This window comes from Drosophila nasuta, chromosome X, assembly GCF_023558535.2.
Source record: "Drosophila nasuta strain 15112-1781.00 chromosome X, ASM2355853v1, whole genome shotgun sequence".
NCBI lineage: Eukaryota > Metazoa > Arthropoda > Insecta > Diptera > Drosophilidae > Drosophila > Drosophila nasuta.
In genome coordinates this window covers 14122042-14145102 of record NC_083459.1, presented here as the reverse complement: position 1 = coordinate 14145102, position 23061 = coordinate 14122042, and the positions used below count along the sequence as shown (strand labels likewise).

Genomic DNA, 23061 nt, shown 5'->3' with positions numbered 1-23061 from the left:
AAAAGTGACGTCACAATAATAATTCATAGGATTTGTTGCTGTCAAACAACAACAACAACAGCAACATCGTGAACATCTCGAGCATCCTTGCAATGGTGTAGATCCCTGTAAGCATAATAAAATATTTTAATTACTTGTTCCTCATTAGCGCAACAGCAAATTAAACAGCTCGCATTAGAATTAAGTAACTTGTCGCAGCAATAAATAACGGATTTTTTTTTTGTCGATTGGTTAGAACCGGTAAAACTTCAATAAAAGTTGGCAATCGTTGGAACTGGAACTAGAACCAGTGCAATAAAAACAACTGTGCTTGAGCGACACCTGGGGAATTTTTTTTTGGGAATTTATTCATCAAAAAGAGATTACTTTCAAAATAAAAGAAATTTTACTTCCGCAAATTTCGAGTTTGATCTTAGATCATGTTCAATTAAATTAGATCAATTCAATTAAATTAACAATTCTTAGCAATAAATTTGACGGGGAAATTCTGGGAATTTTGTTAAAACAAAAGAATGAAATTTAAAATAAGAATTTCAATAGAAAATTTCCATTAAAGCCTTCCATGAAATTATTAATTACCCACAAAAAAAAAGCATTCGATTTCTGCGATCCCCTTATATATTATTTTTTTCAGATGGGTAAATTCCCCCAAGCAATGGATAATAAAAATCACTCAATTAGGTTTATTACACACACACATACATATATAATAGTAAATATGTGTGTACGTAAACAATATTTAAATATAATTAAATAGATGATTTGAAACTTCCTCGGCACAGTGTGATTTCTGTGCAATTATTGGGGAAGAAATGGATCATTAACCATGTGATGTTGCATTATAATTATCATTGTTGATCATACACATATTGCTCTGGCCATTATTTCATTTCATTTGTAATCCGTTCGAGTCCACAATTGTTCAAACAGTTCCGAAATACACAGATTGTCAATAGTAATAATACAACAACAACAAAAAACGCACACATTACATCAAATATGATTTCGAGAAATGGAAAGTCACCATTCGATTTGTTCCCCTTATAATCCCAAAAGTACAAGGGGAAATTGTGCAGGGTGGCAAAAAAAAAGCAGGTAACAAAATCTTAAGAGCATTCCACCAATCAAGTTACCTTTTGTTACAATATCAATATAAACAAAATGTTGCGCAATTTACAAATAGAAACGAATTCAAGTATTCACAAAGTACGTGATTTGGGTACGCAATCGATTTGAGTCGTCACACACAAATGGAAGTTATCCAAAAATAGACGTCATAACGTATGAAGACCCATCGATCGGATCGACTTATCGCCATCGATATTCATATTGCATTACATTTGCATCGACAAATCGTCGCCGAAAGTCGATTAAGAATCGGGAGAAATTCGAGAGCTGTGAATTAGTTAGGTTGATTTAATTGTGAATGAAACATATAACGAAAATATAGAGAGTTGATTTTCTTTACGATCCAAAAGAAAATCAAAGATAAGAAACAAATTCGATCGAGCCGAATATTTGATACTCTTGCAGACAGCAGAACTCTTGGAAACAAAAATCGCTATTTTTATAAACACAGTAAATCTTAGAATTGCAGATTACTCATACATTCGATATGTATGTATATAGACAGTTCAGTGCCCTTAATATCTGCAAGTGCATTTATATGGCAGACATAAACATTAGTCAGATCCAATTACATTTAATTGACTTGGCATTGTGTCAAGTGTCAGTTTTGTGGCATGATCCGTAACCGTACATACCTTTTGCTAATTATAATGGAGTTCCACATATACATACATAGCACTTAATTGCTATCACAAAAAAAAAGCAAAAAATCATCATTGTCATGGTACGATACGATTTTAAGCTTCCCGAATCAGTTTCGCAAATTTCTTTTTATTCCCCAGCAATTAATTCCATTCCAAATGAAATACATTCCATATATCATCAAAGCATTCCTTCTTCATTCCCACATCCAATCACAATTCGACATACTTATAATATTAAGTTAAAGTTCAACGAAACTCCGCCGTTCATAATGTAATTACAATTTCTATATAGTATATTATTTTTTAAGAATTCATATAAAATATTGTTTAACAGAGCTGGACAAGAACTATTACACATGTTCTATAGATCTTTAAAGTCCACATCGCAAGTAATTCAAAAATTGCCAAAATATTTCCCAACATTTTGTTAAATATCCCCCAATTGATCCCAAATCCATAGACAAAAATAATCCCACTGCATCATACTCACCATATAGTAGCAGAGATTGTAGCAAGAATACGAAAAGTTAACGAACATATACAATGTCTATACCATATATCAGATTATATTTCAATATTCAATTCAAGAGAATTTAAAAAAAAAAAATTAAATAAAATTGCAATATTCAAGAAAAAAATTTTCAAATTAACAATATTAAAAAAAAAGTAGCTCAAGAGAGTTTTCCAAGTCAGGTTGGAGCATACATAATTATATAGTAGTTTTTCAATTCTTCAAAATCAAAGTTTTCTTTATTGAGATGACACTTCACGATGACATATTTGCAGAAATAATTGTATCAAATAATACCTATATTTATATATATGTAATGCATATATATGTATATACATATAGTGCTATTATATATTAATATATATATATTTAAATATCAGGGGTGCTACAGAAATCGATTCGGCAAGTTTTGAGAGGAATGATTTCGCTATCAAGCAGCTTTCATTCCGCTGGCGTTGCCACCTCGTTTGACATTTTCAAAGTCAAGGTCAGTGATGCCACATTTTCTAAGCTGAACTTGATGGATGATTATGATAAAAAAAAAAAATATGAATAGGCAAGTTCGAAAAGGTTGAGGTTGGTAAAATTTACTAAAAACCTTAAAAATCCGGTTTCTGTGGCACCGTTGAAATTGTTGAACGATTTCTGTAGCATCCCTGTATATATGTCTAGATGTTTATATTAGAAGTTTTTTGTATGGTAGTTGTTTTGGGTGTAGCAAATAGTTTAAGTTAAGTATAATTAATGTTAATGTAATTACTTAATGATAATAATATGTGTATCTCAATTTACATTCGATAGCAAACAATTTGGATTAAGTTTTGTAAAACAAATGCAAAATCGATAGCAAACTGTTCGATTTGCGACGTCACACATACATATATATGATAATCGATATACATATATTTGTATATAGAGACTGATTTATTATTAGTACATGCATATATATCTAAATATCGGATTTATGTATGCAAGAAGTTATTGATTTGTTTTTTAGTTTTGTAATTGTTCTTTTTTTTTTGGGTTTATGTGTGGTCCATTTGATTGATATCGGGAGCATGTCTAAAAACGACGTCGTCCCCATGGAACATTATTGCCGCCGTTATTTCCACGTTGATTGCCGCCTTGGTTCATATTGTTAACCCCAAATTCAAAAGATGCGAAGCCATCCTATTCAAGCAAGGAAAATATATATTCGAGTGATTTTACTGTAGTTTGATTGAAGTGTAATTAAACCATTCCCAACTCCCTTCCCTCTCTACTCCCACAAACCTCAATAGACTCACCCTTAAATTATAGAAGGGCATAGCATATAACATCATTTCACATGCCAGATGTCCAAGCACCATATCATTATATCATGCGGCACGCTATTTAATAGCGGCATATTTGTGTTTTGAGCCCCTTTCCAAAAATAATAATAATAAAAAAAAACTGCCACTTCCCATAGTGATGAACTCTCTATATAAATAATATAAATTGTGTTAACTTTCAAAGATCCCCCACAAGATTAAAGAGAATCACAAGTCACGCTCATAGGCATTGCATTGGCCGTTAATGATGAACAGCTCAACTGGTGTAACATACGCATATACTATACATTTCCTCTATATATGCATGGTATACATATATTTATAGAGGCTCTGCTCACGAGTCTGAGAGCTGCTAATTGTTGTGGTTAATTAATGTGATTGCAAATTTAAAATTTAAAAATAAACTCGTTGCGCAAATATAACATTAAGGCAGATCGGGAAATATCCACAGATCACATAAGCCACCAAAACAGAGAATAAATCTTTTCAACACTTCTCTCTCTTTACCTTTTACCATGCAAATATCACACAATCTAACTGCATTCAAATAAATCGATATTTTAATCGACGACCATTCGTTGTAATCGAAAAAAGCTCACAATGCAAATATTCTCAAGCTTTCTTCTTGCAAGCTCAGGTTCAAAGCTAAGCTTCTGCTTGCAGTGAGACCGCATAAGCTTGTGGCTAAATATACCAAAATACTGCACAGTTGCTACGATTGGGAATTCTAGAATTTAAAGCTACAAAAAATCTGGTATGTCATGAAGAAAAATGGCAAACTGAGATGTCTCCAATTAAGGTGACATTCCCATTCTCAATTTCCATAATTGGTAAAATAACATTACTACAAAGTTTATAACTAAAGATCTTTAACGATTGTTAATGATATAGCTAATATATATAGAAATTCGTATGTGAATCTCGAACTTTTCAAAAAACCTTTGGGAAAAAAACGATTTTTTAAATTTGAAATTTTTGCATTAAAAATACATTTTTAAAGCCGATAACAGAAAAGTGGCCCCATTTCTATTCCCCTCCTCTAGACTAGACAAATCGTTAGCAGAATGGTTAAAGATGCATAACAGAATGATGTGAGATAATGACTGTGAATGAATACCGAACATCGATATCGATCCACCCAATAAAAGCGCAACCTGGAAGTGCGTGTTACATACCTGCTGCTGGTTGTTGGGACCTGGACCGGAATTGTTGCCTCCCATGTTGTTGTTGTTATTATTATTTCCTGTAATGATGCATAGGAAACATGTTAATCAGATGCACCAGGTTTGTAGTAGACACACGCAGCACAGCGTACAACCCACACACTTACCTCGGAAAACCTCGAATGGCGAGTTACTGCCGCCAAAGTTGTCAAAGTTGCCGCCGCCTCCGTTGCCACCGCCGCCGCCACCGCCATTATTACCGCCGCCAAAGACTTCCTGTTGATCGAGCAGCGAGTTCAACTGCTGAGCCTGCATGAACAACGTGTTCTCCTGCTGGCGACGGCGCATATCCTCCTCCTGGCGGACCATCCGACTCTGCATTTCGGTCTGATGGCGACGCATCGTTTCCTCCTCGCGTTTGCGCATCTCCTCCGCCTGCTTTTCGCGAAGTTCCCATTCCAATTTCTTGCGCTCATTATCGGATTCGCGTTTTCTTAACTCTATAAAATGACAAACGTTTATTAGACATGCGAAATGCAATTTTAATCGAAATGCTAAAAGCATTTTGTTTTTTGTCGATCTCAATTTGGAAGCAGCAAAAGCAAAGTTGCCGCCCCATCGGAACTTTACAGCTCTTCCCCCTCCCAAAAAACACAGCGGAATGATATATTGAGTACATAATATACATAAAAAGAGAGAGAGCAAAAGTACATGTTGTTACGATCATGAAGGGTTGTTCAAAATATTAATGCCTATATATCGATTACAATCGATGTGTCCCATCAAAAATATATAATAGTCCATGTCTAAAATCTCCCCATATATATACAAATTACCTTTATAATAATCCACAAAAATTCCCAGTCCTTAAATTCGGCTGATACAGCCTTTCGATATAGCTAAGAAATCGATCGATTTCTTGCACTTTAAAATATATATACAAAGTTTTTGGTCGGTATTATGACCTTCATAAATTTCGTGTTAAACATCAGCACATAAAAACTGACACTGATCATCGATAATATTGCAAAGTTATGCCAAATTTAATGGCCTTCATGAGAATTCCTAACATATATTGACAATAATATTATGATATTTGACTATCATCAGTCGTCATAGATCAAGCAAGTTATAAGATATCTATCAGATATACCCCCACATAATCATAATAACACCATCAGCGGTGAGTGCAACTCTTAAGTAATACCCAACCCAATCGCAATATGTATTCGTTATAATTATGAGCTCAAGATTCATGTAGAACTTAGATGCTAGGGTAGGAATTTGTTTGATTTTTTTTTGTTTGAGAGAGAGGTTACAACATAACACAATTAAAATTAGCACTACACGAAATGTATTAGCCAACGGACGATTATAAATAAATATATAGATTAATAATCAAAGAGAGTGCAAAACAGACGACGATTAGTCAGTGATTGAGCAGCATCACGAAAACTATCGATAGCAATCGCCACAAGATAGTGTTGTCGTGAGCGTTCGCCATAGAAAAGCTTAATTAGAATGAAAAAATTGTTGGGTGTTATCGACAGTTTTGCTTACTATCGCTGCGAGAGATTACAATGTAAAGAGAGCCACTGAAAGACGGCAAGGGTTGTGGTTGAGGAGAGGAATAGACTAGAGGTTTGAGATACACAAAGATCAAAACTTCGGCCAAACCCGAAGAGTTACAAAAAAAATAAGAATATGGTTTCAATTTTTTTTTTTTTGTTTTTGCTTTCGTTTTCAGATTTGGAAATAGTAGGTAGTCGATATAGTACCCACGGTTTTATACTGACCTTGACGCAATAGCTCTGTTTCTTGCTCATAGCGAGCGTACTCCATTTGAGCTTCTAGCTTCTCTTCTTCCATTTTGAGCTCACGCTTGAGAGCATCTTGCTTGCTCTTGTATAGATCATGCAATTGCTTCCATCGCGAGCCGTACTCATGCTCAAACGAATTGATATCGGCGAAGCGTGGACCAACGCTGCGCTCCTGATTGAAATCGGGACCCTTCTTGTTCAACGCCTTCTCTGGCAATCCATCATTGTCATCGTTCACATCCATCGGTTCGACGAGGCATGGACGCAACGACGATGTCAAAAAGAAGCATTTCTCATTGCACAAACGCAAACAGGCGCTAGCCGATGATTTTTTGGCAAACTCAACCGTTCCCTCGCCCAAATGCTTGCCACGATCATCAACCGTAATGCTTGCCCGCTCAATGGGTCCAAACACTTCGAATGCCTTGTAAAGCAATTCGTTGGAGACAAATGGCGTCAAATTACTGACACGCAATATGGTTGCATTGGGTGCGAATCGGACGCGCAATTGGCGACCCTTGCGCAACGAACCGTCTAGAGCACGCTTGGCCTTTTCGGCATTCACATGATAATCGACTTTGAGGAATGTAAAGTTCTTCTCCAAATTGGAGAATATCTCGCCAATTTCACCGTACGGCTTAAAGATTTCACGCAACTCATCGTCGGTAATATCATTTGTCAGATTGCCCACATACAGGCGATTGCGGCCAGAGAATTTCGTTTCTTGGGCTACCTCAATAGGTGGCAACTCATGGGTTGGCCCACTGATGCTGCGCAAACGTTGCGCAATAAAGAAATCATCGCCACGCAGCGAATTGTTGCCGCCACCGCCGCCGCCTCCACCACCGCCGCCGCCAGAGTTTTGTCCTCCGCCGCCACCGCCTCCTCCACCGCCGCCGCCATGCTGACCACCGCGTGATCCGCGATTCCGATCGCGTCCGCCTCCTCCACCGCCGCCGCCACCTCCTCCTCCTCCTCCATTGTTACCTCCACCACCTCCACCATGCTGACCACCGCCTCCATTGCCACCGCGTGGCCTAAACCCTTGATTCTGGTGCTGGTGCTGCTGTTGTTGCTGCTGCTGCTGTTGCTGAGCCTGGGCATGAGCATGAGCTTGTCCCTGGTTTTGAACTTGAGCCTGAGCTTGGCCCGCTGCATTTGGATTGGATTGATTGGCATTGTTGCCGCCGCTTGAAGCTTCATTAGATTTGTCATTAACGTTTCCTCCGTCCGGCTTGGGTGCCTCTGCATTGGACTTTTGCTGTGAGTGTGTGTGGGTGTGTATTATATATATTTGGATGTAGATTGGTATATTCAAGAATATGGTATAAAGAAAGAAATAAATTGTGATTTGATTTACACTACAACTACAGTACAGTAAACAAAAGAGAAGACATTTCTCATCTGATCATTTATCGATCAGCCCACCCACTCCTGAAGCTTATCACCCCAACACCCACAATGCGCAAATGCAAATCGCATAATCGATAACTTTGTTCCCGATAAAACATCAACATCAGAGGTGCATGTCGAGAAATGGCAATTGCAGCAACTGATGTTTGTACATAGCATATAGCGAGAGATAACACATTATTATCATCATATCAGAGATGCGATTGAACTTGGTGATCAATCGATGTTCAAGCAAAATAAATTCCAAAATATGCAGCACAAAACTGCGTCAAACGATTCGCATAAACAAAGCAAATGTAAGAATCAAAAATAAAATGAAGGTTAATGACATTTTGCGTACGTATTAATACATACACATACATATGGCAAAATAACACCAACCCGCCCCTTGACCAAACCAACCCACGAAACACAAGAACACAACAGAGCAAAATTCTCCCATATGGTGGACTAGCCAACTACCATAACATGGAGCCGGTTTTGTTGCTCTTAGAATTTACTCATACACATATACACTTGAAGCAACTCTAACAGTGAGATCGCGTAGCGTGAAATACAACACAAAAGCTGTTTTAGCTCAATGTTATTGGTGCAAGCGAGACAACTATACTGTACACTTACACACGAACGCACGCACTGCACTTCTCGTGTGCATGTGTATGTGTTGTATACGTTTAATGTGAATTGTGCCGAAAAAATAATTTTTTGCAGCAAGTGGGAAAAAATAAAGAAAAAAAAAAAGACAGAAAACAAAATTATGTATGCATATTCATATAACGGCCACCAACATTTGCCATTTAAATAGATTTTGCGAGCCCTCGCAGAGATTTTAAGTATTGCATAAAAAAGAAACAAGTATGCACTTATGTATACATGCACATTGCACATACAATATTGTATGTATTTGTTAGAAGTATTAATTTCTGCAATATTTTATGCCACGTTAAAAATTATTGCATTTTTAAGGGTCAAAGTAGCATTTTATGCCCCTCTTTGACCACAATTGTAATTATTTCATATCTTTTGAAGTCGAGAAGAGAAGCAAGCACATACACACACTTTTAACACATACATCCATAATTTGTATGCATGTATACATACAAGACATCACCCCGCAATACACACACAGTCGATCACATTTTCGCACAAATAAACTTTAAGAATGCATTTAATTCATGCTTGTTGAAAACGGGAACCTTCAGCCGTCAGATGAAATGATTTTGTTCTTTTTTTTTTTAGAAAATTGCTTTGAGCAGTCAATTACTTGAATTGCATTTATGTATTTTTCGTTGTTTATTCATTACTTACGTTTAGATTGTTCTGATTTTGGAAATTGGACCTATTTGGATTGTTGCCGCCACGGTTGCGGTTGCGATTGCCGCCACCAAATCCACCCTTGTTGCCACCAAAATTCTTATTTGGATTCTGGCCACCCCCGCCATTTTGATTTTGAATGTTGGGACCACCGCCGCCGCCGCCACCACCGAAGCGTTGTCTCTTTTCAGCGGGGCCGCCGCCGTCATCAAGCTGCTTTTGTTTGCCGCCCATATTCTTATTTTGCTGATTGTTGCCACGTATTTGTTGGCGTTGAGGCATTGGTGCTGTATTACCAGGATCAATTTTCACAGAATTATCCATTATAAAATTTAGTTTGGAAAAAAATTAAGAACTTTTTTGCAAAATTACACAACACGTTCGTCCAGTTTTAGTCGGCGACTGAAACGAACAGTAAAAACGATTAGTGATGTGGCTAGAGCTTCGATAATTCGATAAATATGCAAACGGTCACACACCGACATGCAAAGCAGCCGTGCGTGTTATATCGATAGTAATCGAGAGTGGAATGAAATACAATTTAAAAATGGAACGTTTTGACAATGAAATTTGTTTAAAACACGGATATTGTTAGTGGTTTATGTTTAGCTTGTTTTTAATTGTCTTAAACTTGCAGTTTATATACAAATATTACAATTTTAGAATTTCGATAGTTGAAATATAATTGTTTTTGAAGCGGAATGTCCAATACTCGCAGGCAGTCTATAAAAAGACAGATAATTAGTTAGTTGAAGACTTCTAAAGATTTAAAATGTATACCAATTTCGTTAAATCCTTTTTTCACACATTTCAGAAACATTTCTATGGGGAAATTTAAAATCTTGCGTCGAAAAAACTCCAAAATGGCCAATGTAGCGAACGTTAATGCCTTTAGCTAAATAAAATAAATGATATTGATTAAAAGTTAAATTATGATAGACATAACTTACTGTAGCAAAAACAACGTAATAGACAAGCGTTGTGGGAAACAAGAATAAAATAGCCGAGAAAAATATTGTGGCAAGATATAGCTGGCGATTCATATAATTGTGTGCTTCAATTCTATCTGAAAATCAAGAGATTCATGTAAAAAGTTTAGCAACAACAAAGTTGACTTACTTCGAAGAATGTTATAACGATTGCCACGCACCACTTGCCATAATACAGTCAGTCCTTTCACTCCCACATTATTTAATCTGTTAAAAGAAAATGACAATCACAAAAGACAACAAATAAGGAATTATCCTACACTTTGGTATAGACGTAAAAGCAATGCGCATGCAGACCGACAATTGAGATTAGATCAGCGAGCAATGCGATCTGATAGGTAAAGCCCAGACAACCGAATGCGCCAATTGCCAGAAACACTTGTCGCACAATTGGCTCAATTAAGTCTATAAATATTAAGAGAAAAACGTAGTTAGTTAGAAATGCAAATGTGGGAAAGGAATTAAATATCATACCCAAAAATGTGGACCACAATTCAATGTGGTATTTAAAGCAATCGAGAAAGAAATTATTTAGATGTATGTTTAGCTTGAGACCAATTGGGCTACCCTCTAAAACCTTTAACAGACTGTACAGCTGACTGATGATGATCTGGAAAACTCCTTATTTCTTTATGTGATTATATGAATATGTGTTGGAGCTTACGTGTGAGATCTGAATGAGGAAATCGCCAGGATGCGAGGCAAGTGTGAACAACAGCAACATCAACAATATGCCCAGTGCACGATCAATCATAATGTTCGTCAGTCTGGAACTAAATCGAAGGGGAATAATGAGAGATCGATCATCGAAGAGAGAACTTTGATCAACGAACATGTTGTCATCATTTACCCGGCTGCATAAATCGTCTGCCATTCCTTATAGTGCTTAAAGATGACCGTGTGCATAATGATGCCGTTAACCACCGCATTGCCCACGATGTACTTAAACAATTGCATTGGTAAATTAGCCAGCAAACATAACGGTTGACTGCCATAGAACCATAGACCCTCCGATTTGTTGCGTATCGCTCCCGGCTCCGGTTGCACTAATCGTGCGAGCATATAGAAATCGCATTCATCATTAATTTGACGCGGCGACGTTTCGCGCATTGTCCAATGATTGAGAGTATTGTAGCCCTTAATGATCAGACTACGCACGATTTGTTTGTCGTACAGTATCAATTTGATTTGGTTTAGATTTTCGGGTGTTATGCCAGTGAACATCAGCGAGACATTGGGGGATTCATTGTTGTATGTAAAGCATAGCATCATGTCGTGTGCATTGCAATGTTTGCTATCCGCATACGAGTCGCTGCATTGTATGGCACCCAAGAAACGCATATGATTGCATTCTCCTCTGTCCATTATTGTTGTTGTTGCTGTTTTATTGCTGTCATCGGTGTTGGTGTCATCGACATCGACCACATAGTAGACCACAACATTGTCGTCGCTAATGTGCAATTGACCATATAGGTTGCAGGAGCGTTTCACATAAAAGTAATTCGTCGGTAAAAATATCTTTATGCTCATGATTTTGTGTTTTTTTTTATTCAAAAGAAGCCGGCTTTAGTTAACCACATAATACAAAAACAAACAGACAACAAATATTTAGAGAATACCTATATTTCGATAGACTGCGAAACTGGTTAGCGATAACATGACAAAACGTCTGCAATCGATATATCGAGTTGAGGGTGGTCGCCGTTATGGTGTATTTGCCAACCGGTATCAGTATTTTGTATCGATGTCAAATTGTAGCGGTCATACTGAATGCAACCATGTTGAGTGTTTGCATTTCAATTCCACACATTCCCTGGTTTTTCACGTGTTCTGTTTTATATCGTTTCGCAGATATGTGTTGACATACACATTCGCATTCACATCGAAGGGGATACATATTTCATCGGCTTTTTTTTTGTTTTAAATAGTTCGTACATTGCTAAATTTTCGTGTTAATTAAAAGGAATTTATATAAAGAAAAAGCTACTGTATCAAAATGGGATATGACGGTGAGTAGCGCAAACGATAAAATAACACCAACAAAGAGAGAAGAAAAATTCTGCACACACAATTGCACACACAAAAAGGTTCTCTGCTTGGCTTCGGACAATTTACACACGAATGTGCATACATACATATCTACATGAGTGTTGTCTCTATGTACATAAGTTTACATAAATAGAATGGTTGAACGCATTCAAAAGGAAAAAATGATGCCTGCAATTTAACAACGCACCTGTATACGCAACGAATTTTGCTATGTGCTGCTGCAAAACGTTTAATAAACTCTCAACCCACCTCCATAATTTACGCGTATCGCCAGCAGCATTTTTGGACTCCTCTCGCCAACTTTTTAATGGACCGGCAGACATATTGGTGTGACACACACATACAAACACTTGCATGGGGATGTGTGTTGTATGTTAATTTGTGAAATTTCATTTTATTTTGTTGGCCCTTAAATTGCAATGCATCTAGCATCCGATGATACATGCGATGAATTTATGTGGATACATACAGATGTACGCATTCATCTTAATATTTGCATTGGTGTAAGCGTGTGTGTGCACACTATTTTTTTCCCACCAAAATAACCGCATTGCGTATTGCGATTGGGCGGCTGCGGCAATGTGTGTGTGCATATGTGCTTGTGTATGGGTGTGTATTGTATGTATGTATTTATACGTGTGCTAACCCCATAAGTATAAACTATTTGCATTATATATACATATGTGTACATTATATATATGTATATAAGTGGTATAAAAGCACATTTAATTAAAGCCGGCAATTATGATAATTATAGATATACATATATTTATATTAACGATATGTAAACAAATTGCCCATGTACAGTACCTGCAAGCATTGTTGTTTACTCATCCCATATAAACATTTTTGATACAACAATCAGCTGATAGCGCTCACAAATAATTGTTTACTTAAGCATTACTTACTATTAACAATTAAATCAGTTGGTTTATGTAATGCTTTCCAAAAAAAAATAAACTGTTTACTTCACACATTGCAACGGTTCAAAAACTAGTTAAAACTAAAGCTTTTGAACCTATTTGAACCGGTACAAAAGCTTTTACGAACCTAAAGGAGTTTCAAAAGTTGTTCCGTAGCACGAAATTCCTTTAAACTTTAGATACAAGCGACTTAACAGTAAACGATTTGGGACTAACTAAAAAAAAGCTCGAAAACCCAAAAAGGAAGTCGAAATACTGCTCAGCATCCGAACTTTTTGTAATTCCATGAAATCCAATAAGCATTTAGCTCAGAAGCCTAGTTTGTTCATTGTTTTTTCATATATAATATAATGCAGCTCATTTAATTGTATTACCGATTTTTCTTGCAGATCGTGATCGTGAACGTGACAGGCGTCGTCATCGCTCCCGCTCCCGTGACAGGCATCGCGATCGGTCCAGGGATCGCCGCCATCATCGCAACTCACGGCGCAAGCCATCATTGTATTGGGATGTGCCGCCGCCGGGCTTCGAGCACATCACACCGATGCAGTACAAAGCGATGCAGGCATCGGGACAAATCCCGGCCAGCGTTGTCCCCGATACGCCGCAAACAGCCGTGCCCGTTGTGGGATCAACGATCACTCGACAGGCCCGACGCTTATATGTGGGCAACATTCCGTTCGGTGTCACCGAGGAGGAAATGATGGAGTTTTTCAATCAACAAATGCATTTAGTTGGTTTAGCACAAGCCGCCGGCAGCCCCGTCCTGGCATGCCAAATCAATTTGGACAAGAATTTCGCTTTCCTCGAGTTCCGTTCGATTGATGAGACCACCCAGGCGATGGCCTTCGATGGCATCAATTTGAAAGGACAAGACCTCAAAATTAGGCGCCCACATGATTACCAACCCATGCCCGGCATCACAGATACGCCCGCTGTAAAGCCAGCTGTTGGTAAGTTGAATGGCATTTAAAAACTTCAATCACAACTTTCTTGTTTAACATTGCATTTTCCGTTTCCGCACAAGCAGTGTCCAGCGGAGTCATCTCAACCGTGGTGCCCGATTCGCCACACAAAATATTTATTGGAGGTCTGCCCAATTATCTAAATGACGAGCAGGTGAGCAAGATTTATATGGAAATCGTGTAGATAATTTGTAGATTGTTTGCCAATTGTCTAAACTAGAAATTGAAGTCAGCTAAATTCTGCCACAACAGCAAAGTAAATATGTAAAATTATGCATTTTTGCTTCATATTTTTTACACGATAGTTTTGACTGAAAATTTGGTATATTTTTAGCATTTATGACATATGGTATATTTTTAGTATACTGCGGTATACGATTTTGGTATATTTTTAAATTAATATTGCACTGTTTTGCTTTTATTAAAAATGGGTAGTGAGTATCTCACAGTCGAGCACACTCGATTGTAGTTTTCTTGCTATATTTATTTTTTGGTCGTTAATAGTCAAAATAACATGGTTGGCACATAGAATTGTTATTATAGATTGTCAGAAAGTTTTTACATTTGTTTAAAATATGACTAGTCTAAAAAAGTAATAACCTTTACCTAAACACAGCCGCAATTTGACCATTACAAATTAGCTTGTTGAGTAAGCCCAAATAATTTATTTTAATGATAGACTTGGGATAAATTGCTATAGATTGATTTAAAGCAGTTTCAAGTTTAATGACAGGCTTGGTGTAAAAGATTATAGTTGAATTTATAACTTACATAAATTGACTTTCGTTGTCGTGTTAAATTATTTTTACCTTATTACATATCATGCTTTTCATTTCGACAGGTGAAAGAGTTGTTGCTATCGTTTGGCAAGTTGAGGGCATTCAATCTGGTTAAGGATGCTGCCACTGGGTTGAGTAAAGGCTACGCCTTTTGTGAGTACGTGGATCTAAGCATTACGGATCAGGTAAGTCACACTCTCTTGCTTTCTCTCGCTATTGTTGTCTCTTGCTAATCAATGTATTGTTCTCTCTCTCTCACGCCGCAGTCAATTGCTGGCTTAAATGGCATGCAGCTGGGCGACAAGAAGTTGATTGTGCAGCGTGCCAGCGTTGGCGCCAAGAATGCTCAGAATGCGGCAAATACCAGTCAGTCGGTGATGCTCCAAGTGCCGGGACTATCGACAGTGGTCACATCGGGACCGCCCACCGAGGTGTTGTGTCTGCTCAATATGGTGACACCGGACGAGCTGCGCGACGAGGAGGAATACGAGGATATATTGGAGGACATTAAGGAGGAGTGCACGAAATACGGTGTCGTACGCAGCGTTGAGATACCGCGACCCATCGAGGGCGTTGAGGTGCCCGGATGCGGCAAAGTGTTTGTCGAATTTAACTCCGTGCTCGATTGCCAAAAGGCACAGCAGGCGCTCACTGGTCGCAAGTTCAGCGATCGCGTTGTTGTTACATCATATTTCGATCCTGACAAATACCATAGACGCGAATTTTAGATCAAGTTTCTACGTATTTCACACATTTACCACTTTGTCCAATATACATATAAATATATTAAAACAAACAACAAAATAAAAAAACAAATGCAAAACGAAAACAAAAAATTATCAAGTAAAGAAATGCGAAGTATATGATGAAAACAACAAAAAATATAAAACAAAAGATACAAAAAAAAACCAACAAAAAACAATCACATAAATAAAATATAACAATTCATGACTTTTATCCAAATACACTCACATCGACATTTGTTTATTCTAACTATCTATATTCTTGGGGAGGAATTTATTTGAACAAACAATTAACAGAGAACAAGAACTATATCAACTTTATTTGGCATTTTAGAAATATATTTATACACTTTTTTTTGTTTATAATCGCAAATTTGTAACAGTATTTCTATATATATATATATATATCGTACTATATATCTGGATATATACTCAGTGTAAACACGCGCTAAACTTTTATTTGATGCGATGAAATAATGCAATGGGATAGCAATTTTGTATTCAATGCATTAATAATAGTTATTGTTTTTGTATTTCTTAGCAGTTCTTAAGAAAATGCAATTTTGTTTTCAAGCAATGCAGCTGCTGTTAAAAACAATATAAAAGTATATATGTATAGTTCGTCTGATTGAAAAGTATAGGAAAGAAACACATTGCATCATTTTAGATTTGTTTGTTCATTTCAACTACATTTAATAAATGCTTTTCGCCATGTTCATGCCATGAAATTCACGATCTCATCACGCACGATAACAATATTTCTCAAAAATACGTAAAATACATAAATGGAAAATACACAAAAATTAAATACCATACATATTTCTCATATATAATAAATACATACATAGTATAAAGGTATATATAGATATATACTCTCGTAATTGTCTAGTAATTTGTAGTTACAAAATAGTTTTTTTCTTTTTTTTCTAAAATAAAAAATACATATATGAATGGATCGCATTCGCTTCCTGTTTTCAAATAAAACAAGGCACAATTAAAATATTAAATACTAGAGGAAAAGTCGAATAAATAATTAGATTTAGGCGAATATGTGTATATGTATGTTCGATGAAGTGAGCGATTATGCAGTTAAGTTGGCTGCGCCAGGCATCGTTAACGCAATACACCTGTGCGTGTCTGTATATATAAATATATATATATATGTATGTATGTAAATCTTTTTTTCTTTTGGGATTTTTCTGATCACTTTTCATACTGGAATGCGATTATCATGAGTCGCCCAATACACAGTTACGAGTTTAAAAAAAAAACAGCTACAACTACTAACTGATACAGAGAGCAAGTCCAAAAAAATTTTTGATGTGTGCTGTTAAGTTGACAGCGCCAAGCCAAAAAGTGGCAGCGCTACAATTGCACTAAAAACATGTGTGTTTGCTCGCTCTGTGTCTTTAAAGAAGTAAAGACGAGTCTAAAGAGGCACATTAATTATTAACACGTAGACTTTAAAAATCTCAAATTGTAAATTGCAAAAGTTCAATAGTGGATTAACTCAATTTGTACCAACAATGTGTTAGGTTGGCAGCGCTTAGCCAAAAAGTGGCAGAGCTATTGCACAAAACATGGGGATTATTATAATTTTGATTGTGTCTGTACCGCTTAAATTGTTTTGGGGTATTCATTTGCTTTCAGACTGAAGTGAAGTGCTTATAAATTGAATAACGTTGCTAAGAATGTGCTTACCATGAGAATCAGCTTAACGAGATATGTATATATGTGTGTGTGTTTTTTTTTATAGATATGTGTGATGCAATACTTGATACGTTTCTTCTTGGGCGAACTTAACGCAAAGGTCAAGTGGATGTCCTATTGATGAGCTCAACGTAGACCAACAGTGACGACAGTTCGAGTTCTTCGCTGAACTTATTGCGCAATATGACACTGCGATATCCCTGACGGATGCAGGACAAAGGATAACAGGCCTGCGCATTGAAATGCGTTTCGGCAAACATATCCTCGTCCTGCACCTCGAAGCGCAGCAGAGCGAACTGCGGATTGTGGACGGTGAACTCGAACGATTCATTCCAAATCGGATTGAAACCGTTCTCATTCACCTTGGTGCGATACTTGATGCCGCTGTCAAAGCTGGCGCCAACGATCTCGACCACAATCTGCGGATTATTCGATTTGCCACCGCGGAACAGATGCCGTGCCGCAATAATGCGCATATTCACCTTGATCTCGGTGAGGCCCTCGGACAGTGGATTGTTTGGATTGAAATTATCGTAGCGCATGAATGTGGGCTTCAAAATGTAACCGCATTGTCCATTATTCCGAAACTTGGCCTGATTCAGTTGCATGGCCTTGTCGCCTGTCTGATAATTGAGTGCAATCATCTGGGAGCCAATGTTCCAGAACGGCACCGGATTGAAATTGGACGAGTCAAGACGCTGACCCTTCGGATAGACGCGACTGATTTGATTGCGATGATATGATAGAAATAGCGGCATATTCTGTTGGATGAACTGCTTTTCGGCCTTTGTTTCGGGGAAACTCGACATCTCCTGAAAGATCCATGAGTGATCGCGGAACGGCACGCTACGGAAATAGATGATCAAATCGGACATTTCTTTGGCTACACGCGCTGTACGCTCCTTTTTGCGACGCTCCGTTGCCAGCTGGCTGGCAATCAACGCTGCATCCTGTATCGCCTTGATCCATTCGTATGCCGTCTCCTGTATGTCAAAGCCAATGATGAAGGGATTCTGCATCGTTGGCGTTTGTATCTGCAGCTTGATGATAATGCCCGGCTCGTTGGACTCAAAGAGCGAGGCGACCGCACCGTAAATCTCAATGGAATCGGTGCGTCCATCGTTGCCCTCCTCGTTCACCGAATTGTAATCTTCTGTCGCCGAATCAATCACCTAGAAATTGAAGATTAAAATGCATGAGCATGAGTATTGAATATTGTGTCATGTGATTTTAAGGTAATCGAAATTATTGTTATACCCCGCTATCCATGGGGCTAGAAGGGTATTATAAGAAAAGGAGTCATCTCCGACCTCATAAAGTCTATATATACTTGATCAGCGTCAACAGCATAGACGATATATACATGTTTATCCGTCTGTCTGTCCATATGAAAACTGCTGCTATCAGGTCTTAGTTGCTTTAGCTTTTGACCTTTTTGGCCTATTTCATCGATATACCAAATATGACCTTTGGTATATTTTTTATATGTTTATACGATATGTTTTATGGGGTATTATATGATTTGACTGACAATCAGGTGTATTATATATATTTTGAATGTAGCAGTACTTCATCACTATACAAAATATAACCTTTGGTCTATTTTTAGTATTTTGCGGTATATTTTAAGACTAATACTGTTTTACTTTTGTGCAAAATGAGTATCGGGTATCTCACAGTCGAGCACACCCAACTGTAGCTTTCTTACTTGTTTTTAAATGTATTTCCTCGTTTTTATACTGGTCAATTTTGTGTGTCTTTCTGTCTTATTTCTGTGTTTACTTCTTGAATATATTTTTTTTTGGTTTCTATAGGTCAGTTTTTGTGTTGATAAGAGTTTGCTTATAATACAATTGAAGTAGCCCATTAACAGTCATTTCCTTTGTGTTTTGTAATGGCTTAACATTGACTTGATAAGCATGTGGCACATTGCTTTCGGTTTGTTTGCTTATTTGCCTAATTACAATTTCTTTGCTTTCGATTTGGTGGCTTATTTCCTTATTCCCCTAATTAAAATTTCTTTTCTTAACTATATATTTACGCTGCTCACCTTAACGTAGTTGGCCGGCAGATGGTGTTGGATCATACCACCGTAATCGCCCTTCCACCACATCGAATTGTTCCGTTGGACATTCGTGATGATGGCGTGCTTGGGAAACGACAGTTCATCGGGCTTATCCGCCTTGTAGCTGTACAATGCTTTGCAGGTGACATACTCCTCCAGATTGGATCCCATATAGTTGGAGGCACCATTGCTATCACCGCCGCCGCCATGCTCGCTATGCAGCTGCGCATTCTCGATGAGCGTCTGTCGCAACAGCTCCTGCGACACTGGATGCATCAACTTCACATTGCGATACAGCGGATTGCGCATATAATAATGGATGAGCGAGACAAGCGATTCAAATTGCAGTGTATCGATGGCATAGAGACGTCCCTCCTGCATGATGCGACAATGTTTGATCTTGCGATTGATGGTGAATGAGATGACAAATGCATTGGCGCTCTGCACCGATGGCCGCACCAAAAAACGAACCAATGTCCAGCTTAAACAGCCCCTTGTCAGCCTGCTCTTTGGTTGTGCTTGGGTGAAACCATTCCTGGCTCTCGTGTTTCTTTGGCTGGGGCACCGGCTCCTTCAGTATGATGGAGAACTCGGAGCTGCGCAGCATATTCTTGCGATAGTACACAATCAGCGAGTATAGCGAATCGAAAACGAAATTCTCAACGAGATAATACTTTTTTCGAGCCATTCTCATGTTTCGATTTGATGCGACAATGATTGGGACTATTGCGGCGCCAGAAAGACAAACTATAATCACCCACAAATGTGGCGGATTCGCGCACCAGAAATGTGCCATCGCCCAGATGCTTGTACTTCTCCAGTAGTTGATCTGCCTCCGGTCTGCCGCCTGCAAGTGCAAGAAACCAATTTAGGAAGTGAATTACAAGGAATATATAATAAACTTCACACACCCTCGAGCTTGCCATGGAACCAGTTCTCGCCAAAGTGCAGCTCATCGTTGGCCGATGTGTCCTTTTGCTTCTGCTGCATGTTGCTGTTCAGTGTGCAAGCCGAGAGGCCAAAATCATCGTCCTCGGAGTTGCCATTGCGACCCTCGTTTATCTCCGAGGTGTAGATCAACTCCTGTTGCGTGAGCACAAACTGATAGAGGTTCCACGATTTGTCCACGGGATCCTTGAAGTACAGCAATCCCTTTTTCAGGATCTTCTGCATATTATCGCCATCGTCGGTGGTGCCGCCCAGCGATGAGCGATGACTGAATGCCGCAATCGTGCCATTGTTGACACCAACTGCCGGCAGATTTTCATCGAATTGCGGCAACTTCTTGTGCTTTAGTATGATCTTGCGACGCAGTTGATATGGCGATGGCAAGTGCACCTCATTGCGATCGCAGGGCTGTGTCAACAGCATGTCGCCAAAGACCTGAGAGCAAAAGCCATTAATAATGATAAATCATTAAGTGGAAATTCAAAACTCACCTCGATGAGCGCATGCGCCATGTTGCGCTGCTGCTCCAAAGAGCAGTTCTGTTCGATGGACAAGATCACCGGATACTCGGACGTTGTGAACGCATGATCCTTGATCGTTTTGATTACATCCATGAATTTAATTTTCGATGTCATCGTGTGCCCGTGAAAGATGTACGGCAAATTGTCGGGACCGTTCCAGCAGTCCAGTTCAATGCAGCGACAGCCCATGCGCAAGGCACGAGCATAGGCCTCGCAAGAGGATTCGCTGGAAAACTGATCGCCCGTCAGATACGTGTTGTGCGATGAAGCAATCCAATATGAGGACAACGGTTGATTCATGTCCATGAAGATGCTGTCATATTTCGTGTCCCACAGATCGTTCTGCTTCGAGAACAGATAGTCCACGAACTCGGCGATGGTCAGAAATGGTTCCTGCACATCACGTTCCACATCCTGCACGAAATCGCGCATAAAACCCGATATGCTCCCCAAGTCACCGACACTGTAATCCCGCTGTTCGCTCTCCAGAAACCGTTTAAACTCCAACGGTCGCAATTGTTTCTTATCCTCCGAATAATTGAATTCGCTGCCGCACAATATATTCACAAAATTCGCGGGCAACAAGAGTTTCTGATATAGACGCGAAAAGTCATCGAATTTGAGATCATGTTTGCGGCGTATGTCATCAGTGAAGCATTCCATGAACTTGCTGGTGCTCATCTTGCAGCTGACGCTGGCCAAGAATGTCTTGAAATCCTTGATGGTCACCTGACTGTTTTGCTCCGATTTCGTCAGATGTGAATTGCAATTCTCAAAAGAATAATACTCGCGACGCAACCAGCGATCTATTTGCAACGGATATGGGGCATTAATCGTATCCTTAACCATATACCGCAATCCACGCACCCAATTGTCCGCCTCGATCTCGGAGAGCGCCACCACCGAAAAGCTCTTCAGTTTGAAACTGTTGCCATACATGATCACAAAGCATTTGCTGCTCTCGAAGCGCTGACAATCGTCGGCATGCAGTCGAAACTCCTTGGAGTTCTTGCCCACGCGTATCTCACAGATTTCGCGCAACTGTATTGTGCCCTCGTAGTCGGTGCGTGTGTGCGCCGCCACCGTTGACCATAACAGCTGACGGGTCTCTCTGATCAGCATGAGATGGCGACGTTCGGGGCGTCGTTGTTTCCCATATAATTTCGTCACAATTGTGCCGCGCTCCAGCATACAAATCGTTTGCTCCATTTCGCCCAAAAGGGGCGTATTCATTGCACTAAAGCAACTCATTGCATTCACTTTATTTCGTGTTTTCTAAACAAATGAAAAACATGCATAAATATCTCCAAAATAACAAAAAACACACACACAGCCACTCGCGCTCTCTCCCGCAAGTATCTTTCTCTATTGCTATCTCTATCTTGCAATATGTTTTCTATACGTTCGGTATGGTGGACACATCCGCTTCTTGTTTTCCACTTTTTCTCGGTTTGTTATAGTTTGGTCAACATTACACAGCAAAATGATTTTATTTGTTGGTCACGCGGCGAGTTTATGGAATTAATTATGGGTTCCGCTTTTTACTGCCGCTGCGTTTTTATTTTACAAATTGCACTTGTTGAATGTGTCCGATATAGAGGTGGAGATACATCGTTGGCATTATCGATAGCTCGATATATTCGATACATTTGTTTTTAAATCGATGGAGCGCATCGATATTTTTGCAGACAGTTATTATTGAAATTAATTTATTTGTTTTAAATTTTTTATTATAGCATATGCATTTTATTTATTTTAAAATATGCCATTAATGCACTTTTTCTATTTACTTTCAATGCTTCAGAACTTGCATCGCTATGTCAATGTTGCACTTCGTAATGCGCTGTTAATGTTAGCGCAAAATAGAGCACCATTTTGGGCGATTGCAACAGTTAAAATTAATCATTCAAAATTATAATTTGAAAAGCTTAAAAAATTACACGTAGTAATAAGCCAAATACACAGTTAATTAAAATTAAAATCACCTACAATAAAAAACTCTAGCATTAGAATGCCTAATTATAGTATTACTGTTAAGTAACAGTCGCAGGGAATTAACGGTA

General features: G+C 38.5%; 4 protein-coding genes across 9 annotated transcripts; 1 reads left to right on the top strand and 3 right to left on the bottom strand.

The window, feature by feature from the left end:
• Positions 1 to 43: 43 nt before the first annotated feature.
• LOC132797193 (protein no-on-transient A) lies at positions 44 to 9725 on the bottom strand. Its single transcript, XM_060808757.1, has 5 exons — positions 9301 to 9725; positions 6556 to 7840; positions 4927 to 5259; positions 4772 to 4839; positions 44 to 3453 (listed from the first exon to the last, which is right to left on the bottom strand). Exons 1-5 carry the CDS (start codon positions 9628 to 9630, stop codon positions 3346 to 3348), a joined length of 2124 nt encoding a protein of 707 aa, XP_060664740.1. The 5' UTR covers positions 9631 to 9725; the 3' UTR covers positions 44 to 3345.
• Positions 9726 to 9900: 175 nt separating this feature from the next.
• On the bottom strand, positions 9901 to 11946 carry LOC132797195 (phosphatidylinositol N-acetylglucosaminyltransferase subunit Q). Of its 5 annotated transcripts, none has more exons than XM_060808760.1 (8): positions 11146 to 11943; positions 10960 to 11068; positions 10770 to 10905; positions 10556 to 10700; positions 10426 to 10502; positions 10257 to 10372; positions 10087 to 10201; positions 9901 to 10029 (listed from the first exon to the last, which is right to left on the bottom strand). In XM_060808760.1, exons 1-8 carry the CDS (start codon positions 11823 to 11825, stop codon positions 9932 to 9934), a joined length of 1476 nt encoding a protein of 491 aa, XP_060664743.1. In that variant the 5' UTR covers positions 11826 to 11943; the 3' UTR covers positions 9901 to 9931. The 5 variants fall into 5 exon arrangements, 3 of the variants coding, with proteins under 3 accessions (XP_060664743.1, XP_060664746.1, XP_060664745.1); XM_060808763.1 differs by having other exon boundaries at positions 11129 to 11307; XR_009633637.1 differs by lacking the exon at positions 9901 to 10029 and having other exon boundaries at positions 10109 to 10201; positions 10257 to 10368; positions 11146 to 11945.
• A 196-nt stretch (positions 11947 to 12142) lies between these two features.
• LOC132797196 (splicing factor U2AF 50 kDa subunit) lies at positions 12143 to 15978 on the top strand. Of its 2 annotated transcripts, none has more exons than XM_060808765.1 (5): positions 12143 to 12304; positions 13657 to 14220; positions 14298 to 14386; positions 15074 to 15196; positions 15278 to 15978. In XM_060808765.1, the coding sequence occupies exons 1-5, from the start codon at positions 12292 to 12294 to the stop codon at positions 15737 to 15739; spliced, it is 1251 nt and encodes a 416-aa protein (XP_060664748.1). In that variant the 5' UTR covers positions 12143 to 12291; the 3' UTR covers positions 15740 to 15978. The 2 variants fall into 2 exon arrangements, with proteins under 2 accessions (XP_060664748.1, XP_060664747.1); XM_060808764.1 differs by having other exon boundaries at positions 14295 to 14386.
• A 66-nt stretch (positions 15979 to 16044) lies between these two features.
• On the bottom strand, positions 16045 to 22603 carry LOC132797191 (1-phosphatidylinositol 4,5-bisphosphate phosphodiesterase gamma-1). Its single transcript, XM_060808754.1, is given in 6 exon segments — positions 16045 to 18636; positions 19515 to 19994; positions 19996 to 20208; positions 20210 to 20376; positions 20441 to 20912; positions 20969 to 22603. Coding segments are annotated over 6 exon segments (3684 nt in total). The 5' UTR covers positions 22250 to 22603; the 3' UTR covers positions 16045 to 17565.
• Between the last annotated feature and the right edge of the window lie 458 nt (positions 22604 to 23061).